The following is a 17,381-nucleotide window of genomic DNA, read 5'->3' as shown; positions in this document are numbered from 1 at the left end:
GCACTAGAATAAACTCACAATTAACAAAATCTTAGATCTATTTAAATACAGATGGAATTTTGATGGAATTTGCCAATATCCTAAATTTATAATACAAGATTTTAGAATTTGGAAGTAAAACTATTTTTACAGGTTAAAACAATGGACTTGATCTTTGGGTTTTTTTAAAAAAAAGAACCAAAACATTAAACTACGCATACTCAGACTACAGGTTATCTGAAAAACCTTTCATTTTTGGCAGACTGCAAAATATTTAAGTCAGCAGGATCTCTTGAGAGTCAAAAAAAAAAAACAAACTAATATAATCTTAGGTTGCATTAATAGAAGCATTTTCAATAGTTGTACCCTCAGCTAGCTAATATAGACAGCATTGGGCTTAGAATCAGGAAAAGTTGCGTTCAAATCCAGCTAGATAGTTATTATCTGAATAAACCTGGTCAAGTCATTTCACCTCTTCCTACCTCAGTTTTCTTAGCTGTAAAATGTGGGAAATATTATCTCCTGAGTTTATTGTGAGACTTAGATGAGAAACTATTTCTAAAGAGCTTTGCACAGTGTTTGGCACAAAACTTAATAAATTTTATTTTTTAATAAATTCTTTAAAAAGAATGTAATAAATTTCCTTAATAAATTCTTGTTCTCCCTCTCACATCTCTCCCCCAACAAAACCTTCTCTCCCCACCATGTCCAAAATAGAATTTTTTCTCTTCCCCAGCCTCCCCCCCCCCACCACAAAACCCACCCACAAAAAAAAAAAAAAAAAAAAAAAAAAAAAAAAAAGCAAAACTTAACCTTCTTCCTTATTTCTGTATTTCTTCTGAGGGCACTATCATTCTTCCAGTCACCAACATCTAAGTTAGCCTCACCTCTTCTTTATTCCTTTAATCTCTTTATTCTCACACTTAAATCTGCCCCCTTCTTTCCACTCACAAAACTATCAACCACTCATCTACTATTATTACAATATCTTTCCAATTCATATCCCTGCATTTATTCTCTTCCCCTCTCTCCATCACCGCTCTACTAGACTGGTAATCTTAAAGTACAGATTATATTGTCACTTGCCTGCTTAAGATACCTCTTTAGCTCCCTCTTACCCTCTAGAATAACATATGAAACTCCTCTACTTGGCATTTGAAGTCCTTCACAATCAGGCTGCAGCCTCCTTTTCTAGGCTTATATTTATTACTACCTCTTTCACAAATTATAACAGCTAAACTGACCTTCATTGCTTTTCCCTCTTTATGACATTTTAGTTCCTTTGATCTTTTTCTTTAAATGCCATCTTCTACATGCTATCTATGCTTTTATCCCTGTCTGGCCAGCTTCAATTACTAGTGCCTTTGCTCCCATTATTTACTCTATATCAAATTGGAGTCAGCTGATGTTGGAGTGGGGTAGGACTCTAAGCTTTGCATGAGGAAAATATTCCATTTTAGATGTTTATAAAAGCTGTATGACTCTGGGTAAGTCATTTAACCGCAATCAGGATTTCTTTGTGTAAAATGGGGAAAATAGTAGCATTTATCTCACAGGTTGTGAGAATGAAATGAATGTTAGCTATGTTAACCTCAAAGCACTATATGTTAACTATTATCATTATTATGACATATTTTGTAGTTATTTATCTGTACATGCATTATATTCTATTTGTTTTCTCTTACTAGGATTTAAATTTCTTAAAGCAATAGATGGCCATTCTTGTTTTTGTATCCCTAGTAACTAACACATAGCATGTACTTAATAAATGCTTCTTAAATCATTGGGCAGATTGAGAAGCAGAGTTGGAGGAAGGGAGGGAACAAGCTTTTATTAAAATATTACATACCAGGCATTTTCCTATGTCTTTTATTATTATTTGTTATAACTTATATATGTATATATATATATATATATATACATATGTACATATACATATACATATTATTATATGTTTATTTATTATGATTTCAATTTTTCCTCACAACTTTGGGAGATAATGCTATGTTATTACCCCCATTTTACAGTTGAGGTAACTGAGACAGACAGGTGAAATGAGTTGCCCAGGGTCACACAACTAGTTAAACATCTGAGGCAGTATTTGAAGTCAAATTTTCCAGATTCTAAGCCCAGCGCTCTCTTTCTGGTACTACTGTCTGCCTTTCATTAGAAGAAAGCGATAACCTACTAGAGCTCATATAATTACAGCTGAAGTACTTGTCCTTGGACCTAGGTTCAGCTTCTATTTCTCACATACTATCTCTGTCATGGAACCTCTCTGATGATCTATACAAAGTACTTTCACAAACCTTCGAAATATATTGTATAAAAATTGTCATCATTATTTAACTGTACATGTTCTTGGAATATTGCCTTGAGTTCTGAACATATTATTTTAAGGAAGGATATTAGCAGATGTAAGTATTTATCAAATTTGAGAAGAAAAACCATGATACAAGAGTACTGGAAACCATACTATTTGGCTGAAGAAGCTGGAAAAATAATGGGTGTCTGTGTTAAAGTCTTTGAATAACTGTCACATGGAATACTCTTTCTGTTGGCTTCAGAAAGTGTGTACATGTTGCAAAGACCCAATTTCAATTTCACATAAAGAAAATGTGTTCACAATTAAAGTATCCAAGAGTAGAATGGGCTGTCATAAGAAATGAATTCTTATCACAGGAAGTCTTCAAACAGGGACTGGACAACCATTTGTTAGGATATTCTAAAAGGAATTCCGGTTCAGATCAAAGTAAACAGATGCCTTAAATTTCTGTGCACTGTCGATTATATGGATGATTGATTTACTTTATTGTTTTCTGTGTATGTTATACTATTTTTTACAGGAAATGAATTGAAAAGATGACATATTTGTTCTCTCTTTTTTTAAATAGGCTATATGGAAGGGCTATAAAGCCAGACAATTTTTTTGTAAAATGAGGGCTGCCCAAAAAATCCAGGCTTGTTTCAGATGCTACAAAGCTCGCAAAGAATATCTAGCTATGAAAAAAGCTGTTGCTGTCATTCAAAATTTCCTCTACACTAAGTTACAGAGGATCTGGTAAAGTATCATTGCTCATTCATATGTGAGGATGTATGTATATTAGAATGAGAATATTAAGGATAATAATTGGTCTTTTGGTTTGTTTTACATTGATTATTGTTTATATGAATTTCAAATTTAAGCATTCCTGTGCCAGGATTTTCTTCTCTCAAAGAGTAAAATGTAATTTTTGTTTCATGATAGCATTTTTTTCATTATAAAAAAGTTCAGTAAAATTCACTAAGCAACTGTCAAATTACATTCTATGTTCAGAGACTTATAGGTATTATACTTGAAGGTATGGGGAATATGTAATTTAGATGAAGCCTAGAAAATGCTTCATGGATGAGGTGGCACTTGAGTTGTAATATAAAGATTGAGCAAGATTTCGTTAGGTCTTTGATAGTCTCTCCTATTAGATTAAATTTCTTGAGAACTGTCTTTTGCCATAATTTCTATACCTGGCACATAGTAAGTGCTTATTGTTTATTGATTTATTAATTTTCATACACATACATACACACACACACACACACTCACACTTCCTTTGAGCCAAATCCCATATTGTTAGTTGCCTATTGAACATTTCAGATTAGATGTCCTGGAACCTGATTGTGTATCATTTTATCTTCCTGTATCCTGAGATGTAGCAAAACTGTCCTTCTAAGGGTTTCTCATATGATGTTCTTTTTTACATTTCCATGCTTTTGCATTAGCCATTCTCATGCTTGGAATACACTTATTGCTCTCCTCATATAATCCTCCTTTCCCTTCAAGATGCAGCTAAAATATAATTTTTTATATAAAATCTTAACTGACCTTAAAAGCTCCTTTGCATTTATTCTCCATATTATTCAAATATTATAAATCCTTACAAGGGGGGATTGTATCCTCTGTATTTGAAACCCCAGTGCCTTGAAAATAGTAGGTGCTTGTTAAATGTTTGTTAATTGATTGTAATACTCTTTATAACTAAGAATTAGCTTCATAAAATTGCTAAGTTAGCATGTCCATTGGACTGCTTCCTCTGTTCTCCTAAAAAGTTTGTCTATACTTTTGTTTTTTAAAATTTTTATTCAGTTCAATAAATATTTATTAAATGCCTACAATATGCCAGGTACTATGCTAACTTCTTGATAAATGAACAATAAATAACATCTGCTTTTTTTTTAATTTAAAAATATTTAACATGTACAAACATTTTTGATTCAAAAGCTGAATTTTGTGTGTGTGTGTGTATGTATGTATTCACAGATTATGATTTGGCTGCCATCATAAGACATTATTTTGTCTATTTTTTTCTCACTCTCTGCCACCTCACTTGTGTCTCAGAAAGATAATGCCTCTAGTTTCCAGAAGTTCTTTTCTTTTTTTTTTTTTTAATAGCTTTTTATTTACAAGTTATATGTATGGGTAATTTTACAGCATTGACAATTGCCAAACCAGAAATTTTCACAGAAGAAAATTCTTCTTTATACCTAAGTTAAAATCTTTCACATTGCTGTTTGGAACTTTTATTTTTTTCTTGTTCATCATGTTGGTGAACACTTAAGCTTACTTATACTTAAGTTTCAACTATCACTTATATGAAAATAACTATTGTATACATCCCTAATTCTCACCTCAACTTCATTTTTAAGAACTATGAGAAAGGCATTTTCATTTTTATTCATATTCAGTTTTCATTTTTGGGGAGGATTACTGGCATCGGGGGGTGGTGTTTCAACTTATTTATCAATTGGATTTAACTGACGCAGAGTTCTACAAAGTTGTCAGCCTCTTTTTTTCTTTCTGAATTATTGAATCCCAGGGGCAGGACAAAAGATAAGATAATTGGCACTTGCCCAGTACTCAGTGTATGACCTTGTTGTCTAAGTGCTCCCCAGCTCATGCTTCAGCTGCCTTTAGGGCCATTGGAGCAGTGTTTTCCTCCACCTATACTACTGGATCACATGCGTGGGTAATCATCCTCTTAAACTCATGAACAGGTTTTGAAGTCTGTTGATAACTTCTCAAGCTGACTTAGCTCATGTACTGAGATAGTTTACTGGGGTGTGGTCACTGTACCTTCTAGAGCTTTTTGGAGCCACATGTGAAAGTTGGGTTAAGTGGGATTCTAAAAGTGGATGAGAAGTCCTGAGAAGGGCTCAACAAGCTCTCACACTAGAGGTGTTAGTCCTCCCTGAATATCCCATGCATTCTTTCTATTTTAGGTTCTACCTACCTATAGCATGTGTTCATCAGATTTCCTTTATCTTCCAAAACTGAAAACTTTTATGTCAAATGTATCTTTGTTTCCAAACTAACAGTCTTGCCCCATTTATGCCATCACATGTATAATCTCTTACTTTGATCTCCTTTACTTTCTGGATTTGTATAAATCTAATTTTTTTCCTTTGAAATGGTTCCCACATCTCTGACCTTTACTTCCTAATTTTTTTAGCCATTTGCTTTGTCTAAGTCTCTCATTTGATTTCTGAATTGGATGACTATGGCAGTTCTTTGATGGTCCCCTTACCTGTCAGCCCTCCTTACTTCAGTCCAATCTATCCATAGCTGCCAAAATAATATTTCCTAGATATTATTTTATCAGATCATAAATATCAAAAATCTGTAATAAATACTCTTTACCAGAAATACTTTCTTGCTTTTTCTTTCCTGGTTCAATGAATCAAACTCCCAAGATCTGATTCAAGAGTTATCTTTGATAAAAGCTTTCCCTTATTAATCTTCCTCACATTGTACTTTGATTTATGTTTCTCTCAGTACTCTACATAATTTCGGCTCCATGTTAGTTTTAATTTTGTTTTATTCTTTAGTTTCTTCTGTGTATTTGTCTGCTCCACCCAATTTCATTGTAGGCCCTTGAGAGATCGTTTTTTTCTCCTTTCCTTTTTAGATCCCCTAAAGTCATACTATATTGTATTATATCCTTACTAACCAAATGGTTGAAGTTCTGTTTGAGGAGGACTTTAATAATTATTGTGGATTATTTTAGGTTTTTGAACATGAGGCTTGCAACAGTTACTATTCAGAGAAGGTGGAGAGCTACTGTTATTTCAAAAAAAGCTCGTGAAAATTTCCTGCGTGTGAGAGAAGCTACCATCAAAATTCAGTCAGCTTATAGAGGATGCTGTGTTAGAAATGAATTGATAAAAGTAGGTGTTCAACATAAGTCTTTGCTTTACACATTTGTAGTTCAATTTAAAATAATCTTTATACACAAAAAGGCTGTGTATATAAATGTAATTGTCTTGAGAGACATACTCACAGTATATGCAAGTATCCAAAATTCAGAAATGAGTCACTAGAACCTAAGCTAGAAGTTATTTCTGCAGTCAGTCAGTATTTGTGTTAGAAGAATACATAATAGGTGCAATGAGTATAGGTTAAATGCTAAACCTTTATAAGTAAAATACCATTACAAAATATAACAAAAAATATTTCTCTCCATAGTAAATGTACATTTTTGATTTTTAGAATCAAAAATTTGATTCTTTAGACGCAACATTTTCCAGCAACTATCCAAGTAATTCCTCTCTCTACAGTATGTGATGCTTCAAAAGTTAATTAATTGAGGGCAGCTAGTTGGTGTAGTGGATATAGTACCAGTCTTGAAGTCAGGAGGACCTGAGTTCAAATCTGGCCTCAGACACTTAACACTTCCTAGCTTTGTGACTTTGGGCAAGTCACTTAACTCAATTGCCTCAGTCAAAAAAAAAAATTGCAGTCCTATAAGAATAATAACTTCCCAAATTAATTTTGTTACGTTGTTCTTTGTATTTTTGTGATTTCTCGAGAAACTATTCCAATATTTATTTTGAAAAATTATATTTTAAAAAAAATTTACATATTGTGGGAGAAATTGACTTGATTTCTAACATTTTATCTGTATGTGATCAGGAAGAATCTGAAATATTAGAAATTTTAATCTCCATTTGGTTAATAGCAGTTCTATTCAATATATGTCTTATATATTCTAAGTCCATTCCCTATGCTTTTACCTTAAACCCCCTTTCTTCTTGTTAACATAAAGATGATGAAAGAAGGAATTCTTGAGCACCTGGTCACTTTTGATTGTGTTGTTATAAAGTATTGATTCTGAACCAGTCTTAGTTTTTAATTTCAGACCTGGTTGAAAAAAAAGTATTATTACTTTTTCATGTGTAAAAATAAAAGTTTTTATTAAGTCATATTTCTAATCATTTTTATTTTGCATTTTTGATTTTAAATACTTGAGTCTAAAAATCTTCAATTATTCTGACATATGCCTATAATATCATTGTTTGCCTCATGTAGAGACATAAAGCAGCCTGTTTGATCCAGGCAGTTTATCGAGGATATAAAAGAAGACAGAACTTTCTTCAGCTAAAAGCTGCCTCTGTGATTATACAAAGACAATTTCAAGCAAGGAAAGCTGGAAAATGTGAAAGGTTAAAATATATAAAAATGAAAAAAGCTGTCATTATGTTACAAGCTCTTGTTCGTGGTTGGTTAGTAAGGAACAAGGTGAGTATTTTAAGATAAATTTCCCACTGTCACAAAATAATTTTTAGGAAATGTTGAGTTATTTTAATACATCTGTATGTATCACAAATATCATTTTGAATTCACTAACTTTTTAAAGAGCTACTTGTTTGGAAAACAAATTCTCAAACTTTTACATTCTAGCTATGCCTCAGACAATTCTTTGTCCTGCATATTACAGGAATCTTACATACACACACACACATGTGAGCACACAGTGCGCATGCTCTCTCTCTTTCCTCTCTTTGATTGTTGCAGCAAGTTTTAAGACTCAGAAGGAAACCAAAGAAATTGGTGCATGCCAGATATGAAGCTTGTTGATGAACAGCCTCTACTAATAAATAACTCGTTAGAATCCTACTTATATAGACTCTGTTATGTTGCCCTCATTCTTTGTAAAAATTACTTCATTTGGAACCCAGAAATATTGACCTTCAACTTGTGAAACACTTCTCTGGGAAAGAAATAATTATTTGAAAAAATATAAGTAAGAAGCAGACCAAGGGCAAAAAACATAGAAACCCATAAGATTATAAGGCAGTGCATAAATTCCATTAGAATTTTATAAATCAAGTGCTGTATATTCATATTAATTGTGTGTGTGTGTGTGTGTGTGTGTGTGTGTGTGTATTTGGGTGAGGCAGTTGGGCTTAAGTTACTTGCTCAGGGCCATACAGGTAATAAATGTTAAGTGTCTGAGGCCAAATTTGAACTTGAGCATTCCAGGACAAATGCTGTATCCACTATACCATATGGCTATCACCCATATTAAACTTCTTAGAAGTGTTATTCAGTTACATGTGAGTCTACTGCCAGAAACATTTCATAACCAATGTACTGAAATCTAATGATTAGAATAATTATTTTTCCCCATACTTGCATGTAAATTAAATGAATAAACTAAGATAATTTTATCTAATTCCCAAACCAGTTATGATTTCTTGTTATTTTGGCTTAATTGATTCTAGATTGAAGCAGTATAGGAAAAAGTAATTAATTTTCAAAATTTATTAATAGTTTTTCTTTTCTAGATTTTAGAGTAGAAAGCCCCAAATGGGATGCTTTGTTTTTCAGGTACAGCACCTCTGCTTTTAAAATCTAGAAAGAATATCAATTTCATCATTTATATCCATGTTTTCATGTAAAAGAGAAATTTCATAATTTTTCTTTTAAAGTCAATGAAATTTTAAATATTTCCAAAGGCTGATGTTCAAACAATAAAATCTTAGATGTTTCTCTATGAATGTTATGAACAGAATCATTTAGGAAAGAGATAACACCTAAAGTTGTTTATATGAATATCTATGTCTATATATGTTCAAAATTTTGTTTTTTATAATCCAAAGCAGAGATGCTTCCAAGGAAGAATTCAACAAAAGATACATATTCAGAATTGTCAGAATATCATAAAAGGGCAGAAAATAACTCAAGAGGATTGGATTCAGAGAATTAGAGCTGCAACGGTGATTCAGAGAGCAGCACGTAATTTCCTCTTCCGTAGACAAGAAAAAAAACTTAAAGTTGGAATTCCTAAAATTCAGGTAACTGCATATTTTATTTTTTTAGTTGAAGATACTCTTTATTTCTTTATTCTTTCTAAAATTTTAAAAAATATGCATCATAATAACATCATTGAAAGATTAAATAGTTTTGTGAAAAGTGAAAATATAATTTCATACTTCTAACTGGATGGTAGGTATCACTTAGGAAATTAAATGAGCAAAGGAACTTATAAAAACATTAAACATTTTAAAATTTGGTTTAGTTTAGTTTTATTTATTTTTGAGGATATCTTCCCTATCTTCTCTAGACTGGAATTATAAGAGCTTCTTAGAGCCACAATTTAATTACTAATCAGATCGGGGGCTTTGACCTGCTGTTTCTGGACCTTGGACTATCTTCTCCTCTTTAGGCAACCTGGTGATTCCCAAACATTCATCATAGTAATTTTGAATTTGGGATAGATACCAATCAGTATAGTCCATTTTAACTCAAAACTTGTTAGCTCAAGAGAATTTGTAGTGTTCAACCTCCCCAATAATAAGCATCACAGATGTGTGCCACCAAACCTTGAGACATTCTTGAATTATATTCTCATAGTGTGACACTTTTCTTTGAGAATAATTGGACTTCTCAATTCCAAAATACAGGATTATAAAGTGAAATTTTTTAGTAGCATGATTTTAATATTACACTATACTATTTTGATGATAGATAGAATTGAGATCTTGGTATAAGGATAAATTAAAACAGTATTTTCCAGATTCACTATATTTTTTTTTTGTGGTCTATGTCCAGATATAAGCTTTTAACTTTAGAAAAAAAGTTGAGAATATTAAATCTTTTTCTCTCCCTACTTCAAATCTTTTTAAGGCATTATGGAGGGGATATTCTTGGAGGAAGAAAAACGACTTTTCCGAGATTAAAGCCATTCGACTAAGCCTGCAAGAAGTAAATAAAAAGAGCCGAGAAGAAAATAAACTATATAAAAGAACTGCACTGGCTATTCATTACCTTTTAAAATACAAGCATCTTTCATACATACTTGAAGCCTTGAAGCATCTAGGTTAATTATAATTTTTGTCTTTATAATAAATAGTGCATTGTAGCAACAATTCTCTTTTATGAATAAGTACCCATTTTCTCCTCTCAAGAAGTAGTTGCAGAATTTCAGACTTGGAGGTACCTTAGAAACAATATAATTCAATGAAGAAGGAATTCCATTCAACCGTCATTATCATTGCTAATATTTATAAAGCATCTACTATGTGCTGGTCAATGTAACGTAAAGCGTTTACAAATGTTATCTCATTTAATCTATAATAATTTTGCTGATAAATAGTCTTATAGTCATGGCTGCAATGAGAAGGAACCTATCATTTTCTTAAGTGTCCCTTTCCCCTTTTATATAATTTTAAATGATAAGATGTTTTCCTTATATTAAAGTAAAATTTACCTCTTACCTATATTTTGGTTTCTTAGGCTAAGCAGAACAATTTGAATCCCATTTTCACATGACAGCTTGTCAAGCACTAAATGTCAGCTATATTCTCTAGGTTAAACTATTTCTAGTTCCTTCAACCCATCCCCAGATATCATAAACTTAAAGCCCTTCATGTTAATGTTGCTTTCCTTTTTGGATACTTTTCATCTTTCAGTTACAACAGCTTACAAGTTACATATTACAGTGCCCTGTAAGGAGATGTCCAGATGTGATCTGATCAAGTAAAGCCTAACTCAGGTTGGCTTAGTGAACCCTAAGGTAGAATTTATCTTGATGGAAAAAGGGGTTCCATATCACAACATTTTTTAATTGACATTATAGTTTTTTTTTTTTTTTTTTTCCCCCATCCCAAGCAAAGTGCTGTCTAGGCATATATGCCACATTTTCTTTAGCACTTACAGAATTATTGTAAAGGTCAAATGAAATATTGTAAAATGCTTAATATATTGCCTGGCACATAGTTGGCAGGAGCTTCATAATTGCTTGTTTCCTTCCTTCCTTCTTGTACTTAGGAACTTGATTCTTTTAAAATGGAAGTATTTCTTTTGACTTTATATTATAGTAATCTTATAAATATATATCATGCTGAAGTTTACATACATACCCTGAGAGTAATCCCATGAAGGAAACAATGGAAATATTATTGATTCAATTATGCATCTGAGGTAATTGAGGCACAAATAGGTTAATTGACCTGTGAATAATTACAGAATTTATTTGAATTGAATTTAGAATCTTCTAACTAATGATCTTATGATCTATTATAATAAACATGCTATATTTTTCCTAGACTCTAGTGTTAGGAAATCTCAGTTCTTAAGTAATTTTTAGTATGAATTTTCTTGTATTCTGCTTTTTAACACAAATATATTCTATTTCCCATTTTAGAAGTTGTTACCAGGTTGTCCCCTCTTTGTTGTGAAAAGATCACCCAGAGTGGAGCAGTTGCCAAAATATTTGTTTTGATTCTAAGTTGCAATCGTAGCATCCCTTGTATGGAAGTCATCACCTATGCAGTGCAAGTTTTACTTAATATTGCTAAGGTACTTCTTTTATCTAACATTCTCTTAGTGAAATATTAAGCTGAGTAATCTATCTATTAAAGGTACTTTTGTTTGTCTTTTGGCATTTTGCTCAGATTCTCTTAAAATTTCATTGGAATTTAAATTTCATAACTAAATAACTAATTCTGCAGAAAATGCTTTCCTTGTTAAATTTCTTAAAATGGTGTGTGTGTGTGTGTGTGTGTGTATGTGTGTATTTTCCATTTTGAGTAGGACTTTATAAATTGTATTAAAAATAAGACGTTTGTGTCTTATAAAACACGCTTATCTGAAGACCACAGCATAAAAAGTCTGAAATCATTAACTTTTAACTCAACATAGGCTTTAAATATTTTATATTAAAAATGTATTCTGGTCATAGGATAAATAACAAAGATTATATATTTTTCTTATTAAAGCTAATGCTTCCTAAAGGTACTATTCCTTCCTAGTAGTAGGAAATATTAATTTTTGAAAATTTTCCTTTAAAAGTACTAAATATTTTTTATTTTAAAATTTTTTGTTATTTCTAAGTTTTTATTTCCAGATATTTTAGCATTTCATTTTATTTCATTTCACTTTAAGATAAAAGTCTGATAATTTATTTCATTTTTATTTGACTTAGTGTTAATATTTCTTAAATTGATTAATGTTACTCTTAATGTCTTTTCTTCAAGTATGAAAAAACAGTTTCAGCAATTTACGAAGTGGAAAATTGCATAGATACATTATTGGAGCTTTTGCAAACTTATCGAGAAAAATCTGGTGACAAAGTTGCAGATAAAGGTGGAAGTATTTTCACCAAGACCTGCTGTTTGTTGGCTATTTTATTGAAAATCTCTAGACGAGCTTCTGTAAGTTTTGTCTATTTCCCTCACTAACGTGTTTCCTGGGGTTTATTGCTTGCTGGTGTAGGGGGTTTTGCTAGTCTTCTGTAAGGAATTGTACTACAAACATGACTTTTAAATGTAGAAGAATTGACATTGAAGTTTGTTTAGAGCTTATATCCTATTAGTTGGATGTTTCCCAAATAAGTATAATGAAAGGAAAACCATGACCTTTTATCACTCATCTGCTCAAAAAATCCCCAGTGACTGTTTCATAGAAATAAAATAAAAAGTTTTTAGTTTTATATTGTACAATTTTTTTTTGTCTGAGGCAATTAGGGTTATGTGACTTGCCCAGGGTCACACAGCTAGGAAGTGTTAAGTATCTTGAAGCCAGATTTGAACTCAGGTCCTCCTGACTTCAGAACTGGTACACTACACTGTGTCATCTAGCTCCCCCAACAATGAACAATCTTTACCCTCTGCCAACCTATTATTGCAGGCTTATTAAACATATAATATTTCTTGTATTAATTTATTTCAGCCAAAGACAATGTAAAAGATTTCTTGTACATGGTTTGAATTTCCCTTCAGTTTATTATTAGTGGTAAAACCACTTTCCAAAAGGGTTATTCCTGAAACATAGGGTACTGTAGTTTTACAAAACTAGAGAATCACAATTTTGTCCTTAAGATTTTATTGTCCTAGAATGCTTGAGGCTCAAGTTGTACTTGTTTGGATGCAGCTTCCTGGTACCCTAAGACCTATGAATTTAGAATCAAGCTTCTTCTAACTTGGTAGTCTCCTGAGACCACTGCACTTTGCTCCACTAACCTGACACATTTTTCATATGTAAACAACTGGTGTCATCCTTAATGAATATCCTTCTTATGCTAACTGTTAATTGACCTGTGAAAAAGTTTGTAGGATATATTATTTAATTTGTTCCCATTTCATTTTTAATCGATACAAATTTTGTTTGCTAACTTTTTTTTTAGGATATCCGAAGCAGACCTAAAGTTGTTAACCGCATTTGTAGTCTCTATAAACTTACAGCACGTAACCATAAAATGTGTACTGAAAGGATAATCACTAAACAAAAGATGAATCCCACAAATGGACCCTTCTTTTTTCCACCAACACCTATAAGAACAAAAGTAGTTTCAAGGTAAATATTTAAACTTGATCTGAATTTTTCTGTTTTTGGTGATATTTCTTTGTTAATAACCTACTCTCATTTCTCCACAGATTGAAGCCAGATTGGGTTTTGAGAAAAGATAATATGCAAGAAATTGTGAATCCTCTTCAAGCTATTCAAATGGTGATGGATACACTTGGTATTCCTTATTAAATCTATAAAAAAAAATTCTAATTGTACAGTAAGGAAAAAATCTTAAAGCTTTTTGGCTTTTGTATATAGTTTTTTAAAAACCTGACTTTTATATTAAAATTAGAAAAATTTATATGTATATATTACAGCTGAAAAAGGTGAATTATTTTACTTCATTTGATGTAATATTGTTAAGAGAATATATCAAATTACTATTACAGTAATAAACCATAGTCTTTGATTCTATAATGGTATGCTACATTTTGTATCTAGTCTCAAACACAACACTAATGTGAACTTAACAGTAGTTTTGGAATGTGGCTAAGATAAGGTAAAATTTCCCTGTTTCATAGGTAATTATAGACACTTTCATTTTGTAAATGTTTTTAGTGTTGTGAAGAAAGAAAAAAGAGCAATTATCATGATCTTTCTGGATATATGTATATTCCCATATTACTCATATTTATAGTTCACTTGAATGTGCTGAAGGACCTTTATTGCTTACTTACTAATGATTTCTCAAGCTGAGTCAATATCATTTAGCCGAGTTTTGGATATGTGCTTTAAGCAGCATTTTTATCTACTTTTTTTTTTTTTTTTTGCTTTAGATTTAGCTGCTCACCCAATAGAGCCATCAGACAAAGACTGTCAAGCTTAAGCTTGCCCATTATATTCTCTAAAATTTTTCCTGATGTATTCAAATTCTCGTATTTCTAATTTCTTGCAGTTCTATCAGCATTTATTTTCCCTTTTTTTCCTCATCACTGCATGATGTATATGAGATAGAATCTCAGTTAACTTGCATTTTTATGATTATTAGAAATTTGAGCATTTTTCATGATTGTTGATAGTTTGAAATTTTTCTTTGAAAACTGTTCATATATTTTCACCATTTATTAATTGAAATGAGAACTTTAAATCAAGAAAATTTACTTTGAAGATTCTCCCCCCGTTAACTATTTCTTTTATACACTTAGCTTCACTGTTTTCATTTGTGTAAGAATTTTAATTATATAATCAAAAATTGTTCACTTAATCTTATGTGATTCTCTCTCCCTTTGATCATGAATTCTTCTCTTCAAAGATTGGAAAGGTAATTTCTTAGTTGATTCTCTATTTTGTTTATGACGTAACTTTTTATATTAACTCATGTATCCATTTGTTGCTATTCATTAGTATTTGGCGTTGTCTTCAGCCTAACATCTATCTGCCAGACTGCTGTCCAGTTTTCTTGGCAGTTTTTGTCATTGGTGAGGTCTTCCCTTAGTATATGGGATATTTGGTTTATTAAATCTTAGGCTACTTAATTCACTTGTTTGAGTATGTTATATATCTAATTTGTTTCACTGATTAGTTTCTTAACAGTGACAAATTGTTTGAATAATTATTACTTTGTAATATAGCTTGGAATCTGATATTTGTTTGTCCTTTGTTCTTGAAGAAGACCAATAACATCATGAAAATGTTGGAATTATGCATGAATTGGATTTGAATGAGGCAGAGATGTGCAAAGTTATCAGCCTTGTCTCTCTCCTTCAGAATCATCATTGTCTAGTGGCAAAGCAAAGGTCAAGATGTTTGGTGATGGCCCATGCTATGCATGACCTTGTTTTTTTTAAAATTAAGATCCTTCCCAGGTCTCAGTTTCTCTGAGGCCATGCTTATTCAATAAATAAGGGTTAGATAAAAATTGAGACAAAAAATGGCTCAATTTACTATCCCAAAGATATCATTCTGAATGTGGAAGATCCTCAGAGTTTCTGGCTAGAATTGAAAACGGTTGTTATTTTACACTTATTCTCATTCACCTGTACCTAACAATGTGCTTATAAAGGCTTGGGTTGGACCTGTTATTGACCACTCAGTGAAAGCAAGAGTGATCAGTGGGCTTTTTCTTTTTCTTGTCTTTTTTTTTTTTTTTTTTTAAGATTTTGTTTCAGAGCTATATTTCAAGAAGTCTAGAAGATCTATGACTTAAACAACCTTTTTTTTATGAATTTCATTATTATTTTTTCCTGTCACTGTAAAGTAATCTTTTAATAGTTTGACTGGTTTGGCACTGAGTAGTTAAATTAATTTAGATTGTATTGCCATATTTATTTTATTGGTATTATATTCCCACAAGCAATGAATATTTCTCTATTTAGGTCTATTTTTATTTCTGTTAAGAATGTTTTATAATTGGTGGTCCTATCATTTTTGTGTAGATTGGTAAGTTACTTTCCAAATATTTTATGCTCTTTCTCATTATTTTAAATTAATAATTAAGATTGGTTGAAGTACAATATTCATTTGTGCTAATTATCCTAAGGAGTTTGGCATAGACTATTTTAGTAAATATCTAAAAAACCATTACAAGATGTTACCTCTATTCATTGTTACCTGACAGGAATTCATAGCAATAAGATAATAAAAAGAAATTAAAGTTGTAAACATTGGAAAAAGAATGTGAAATTATCTTTATTTGATGAAAAAAATATGCCTAGTTCTCTATACCCTCTTTAGTTCTAATCCCTTGATAGCCTGTCAACTATTTCAAGATAGCTTTCATGAACTCCTTTAGTTTTCTACAGATTAAACATACCCAATTCCAATTTTAGTTTTCATATATCATAGACTCTTAAGCTCTTCACTTTCCTTAATTATTTCCTTTGGAAGTTTTTCAGTCTATCAATATCCCTAAATTGAGGTATTAGAATTTAAGCATGATACATTAGATGAGATCTGATGAGGAAAGAGTATAATAGAATTATCACCTTCCTATTCCTTGATGTCCTTCTAAATTGTTAATATGGATTAGAAGTTCGTCCTTGTCTGTACAGGCCTAGGACATAAGGTGTGGTATCTTCAGGGTAACTTCCATGCCTGAAGAAAATATCTGTCCCTCTAACGAAACATATTTGAATACCAATTCGATTAAATCCTGAGAACCAAGGAATAAGGAGGCAGCCAGTAAGCCAGAAAAGATTGTGGGGTAGGAGGTTGGGCAGCCTCCTGATTGCTCCTCAAATGTTTTGCAGAAACCTGGCCAAATACCTGCAAAACATGTTGACCATTAAAGGAGTTGTATATCACTTGAGCCTAGGCCAGAATCAAGTGAGGAATCATAACACAATCCCAGGACACAGTGCCTTTTTTGTTCCAGTTAATATTTAAATGACCATAATACTCTACTAGCTTTGTAATCTCACCCATGGAGATTTTCTGCCTGGGACTTTCCCATTCAGGACCCTAAGAACTGGAATCCAGGATCTCCTAGCTGAGAAACTCAGGAGTTGGTGCTTCCCCAAATTGGTAATTCTTTTTATATTTACATTAATATTACTATAATTATATTAATATTATGGCTCCTTAGCTATTGTTGCTGTTACTACAAATTGCATATGTATTTGCCTTTTCTATAAATTAATAAAACGTGTATCTTAAGTGTGTCTCATTGTTGATGCGAATCCAAACCATAAATTTTCTTAGTCATACATCCTCTTATTGCAGGTCAAGACTGCCTGAACTTTTATGCCTGCCACAGCATACCACTCAGAACTTGCAATTCACTAAAAATTACAGCTCTTTTAAAGAATAATTGGTGTCTATTCTTGCTCCATCTTATAAATGTGAAATTCATTTTTTG

The 17,381-nt window shown here is 31.8% G+C and overlaps 1 protein-coding gene across 3 annotated transcripts in view; it reads left to right on the top strand.

Moving 5' to 3' along the window:
* The window catches only part of ASPM (assembly factor for spindle microtubules), a 53,995-nt gene extending 36,816 nt beyond the window's left edge, over positions 1–17,179 (top strand). For 2 of the 3 annotated variants that reach the window (XM_031937084.1, XM_031937086.1), the window contains exons 19-27: positions 2,874–3,040; positions 6,021–6,180; positions 7,322–7,531; positions 8,896–9,090; positions 9,923–10,115; positions 11,442–11,596; positions 12,274–12,450; positions 13,422–13,591; positions 13,672–17,179. In XM_031937084.1, coding sequence (XP_031792944.1) covers positions 2,874–3,040; positions 6,021–6,180; positions 7,322–7,531; positions 8,896–9,090; positions 9,923–10,115; positions 11,442–11,596; positions 12,274–12,450; positions 13,422–13,591; positions 13,672–13,774 — 1,530 coding nt within the window. In that variant the 3' untranslated portion in view covers positions 13,775–17,179. The remainder of the gene's footprint in view (positions 1–2,873; positions 3,041–6,020; positions 6,181–7,321; positions 7,532–8,895; positions 9,091–9,922; positions 10,116–11,441; positions 11,597–12,273; positions 12,451–13,421; positions 13,592–13,671) is intronic. The other variant, XM_031937085.1, reaches the window with a different exon arrangement.
* Positions 17,180–17,381: the final 202 nt, after the last annotated feature.

Source organism: Sarcophilus harrisii, chromosome 4, assembly GCF_902635505.1.
Source record: "Sarcophilus harrisii chromosome 4, mSarHar1.11, whole genome shotgun sequence".
In the NCBI taxonomy this organism is placed as follows: domain Eukaryota; kingdom Metazoa; phylum Chordata; class Mammalia; order Dasyuromorphia; family Dasyuridae; genus Sarcophilus; species Sarcophilus harrisii.
This window is presented reverse-complemented; position numbering and strand designations above follow the sequence as displayed.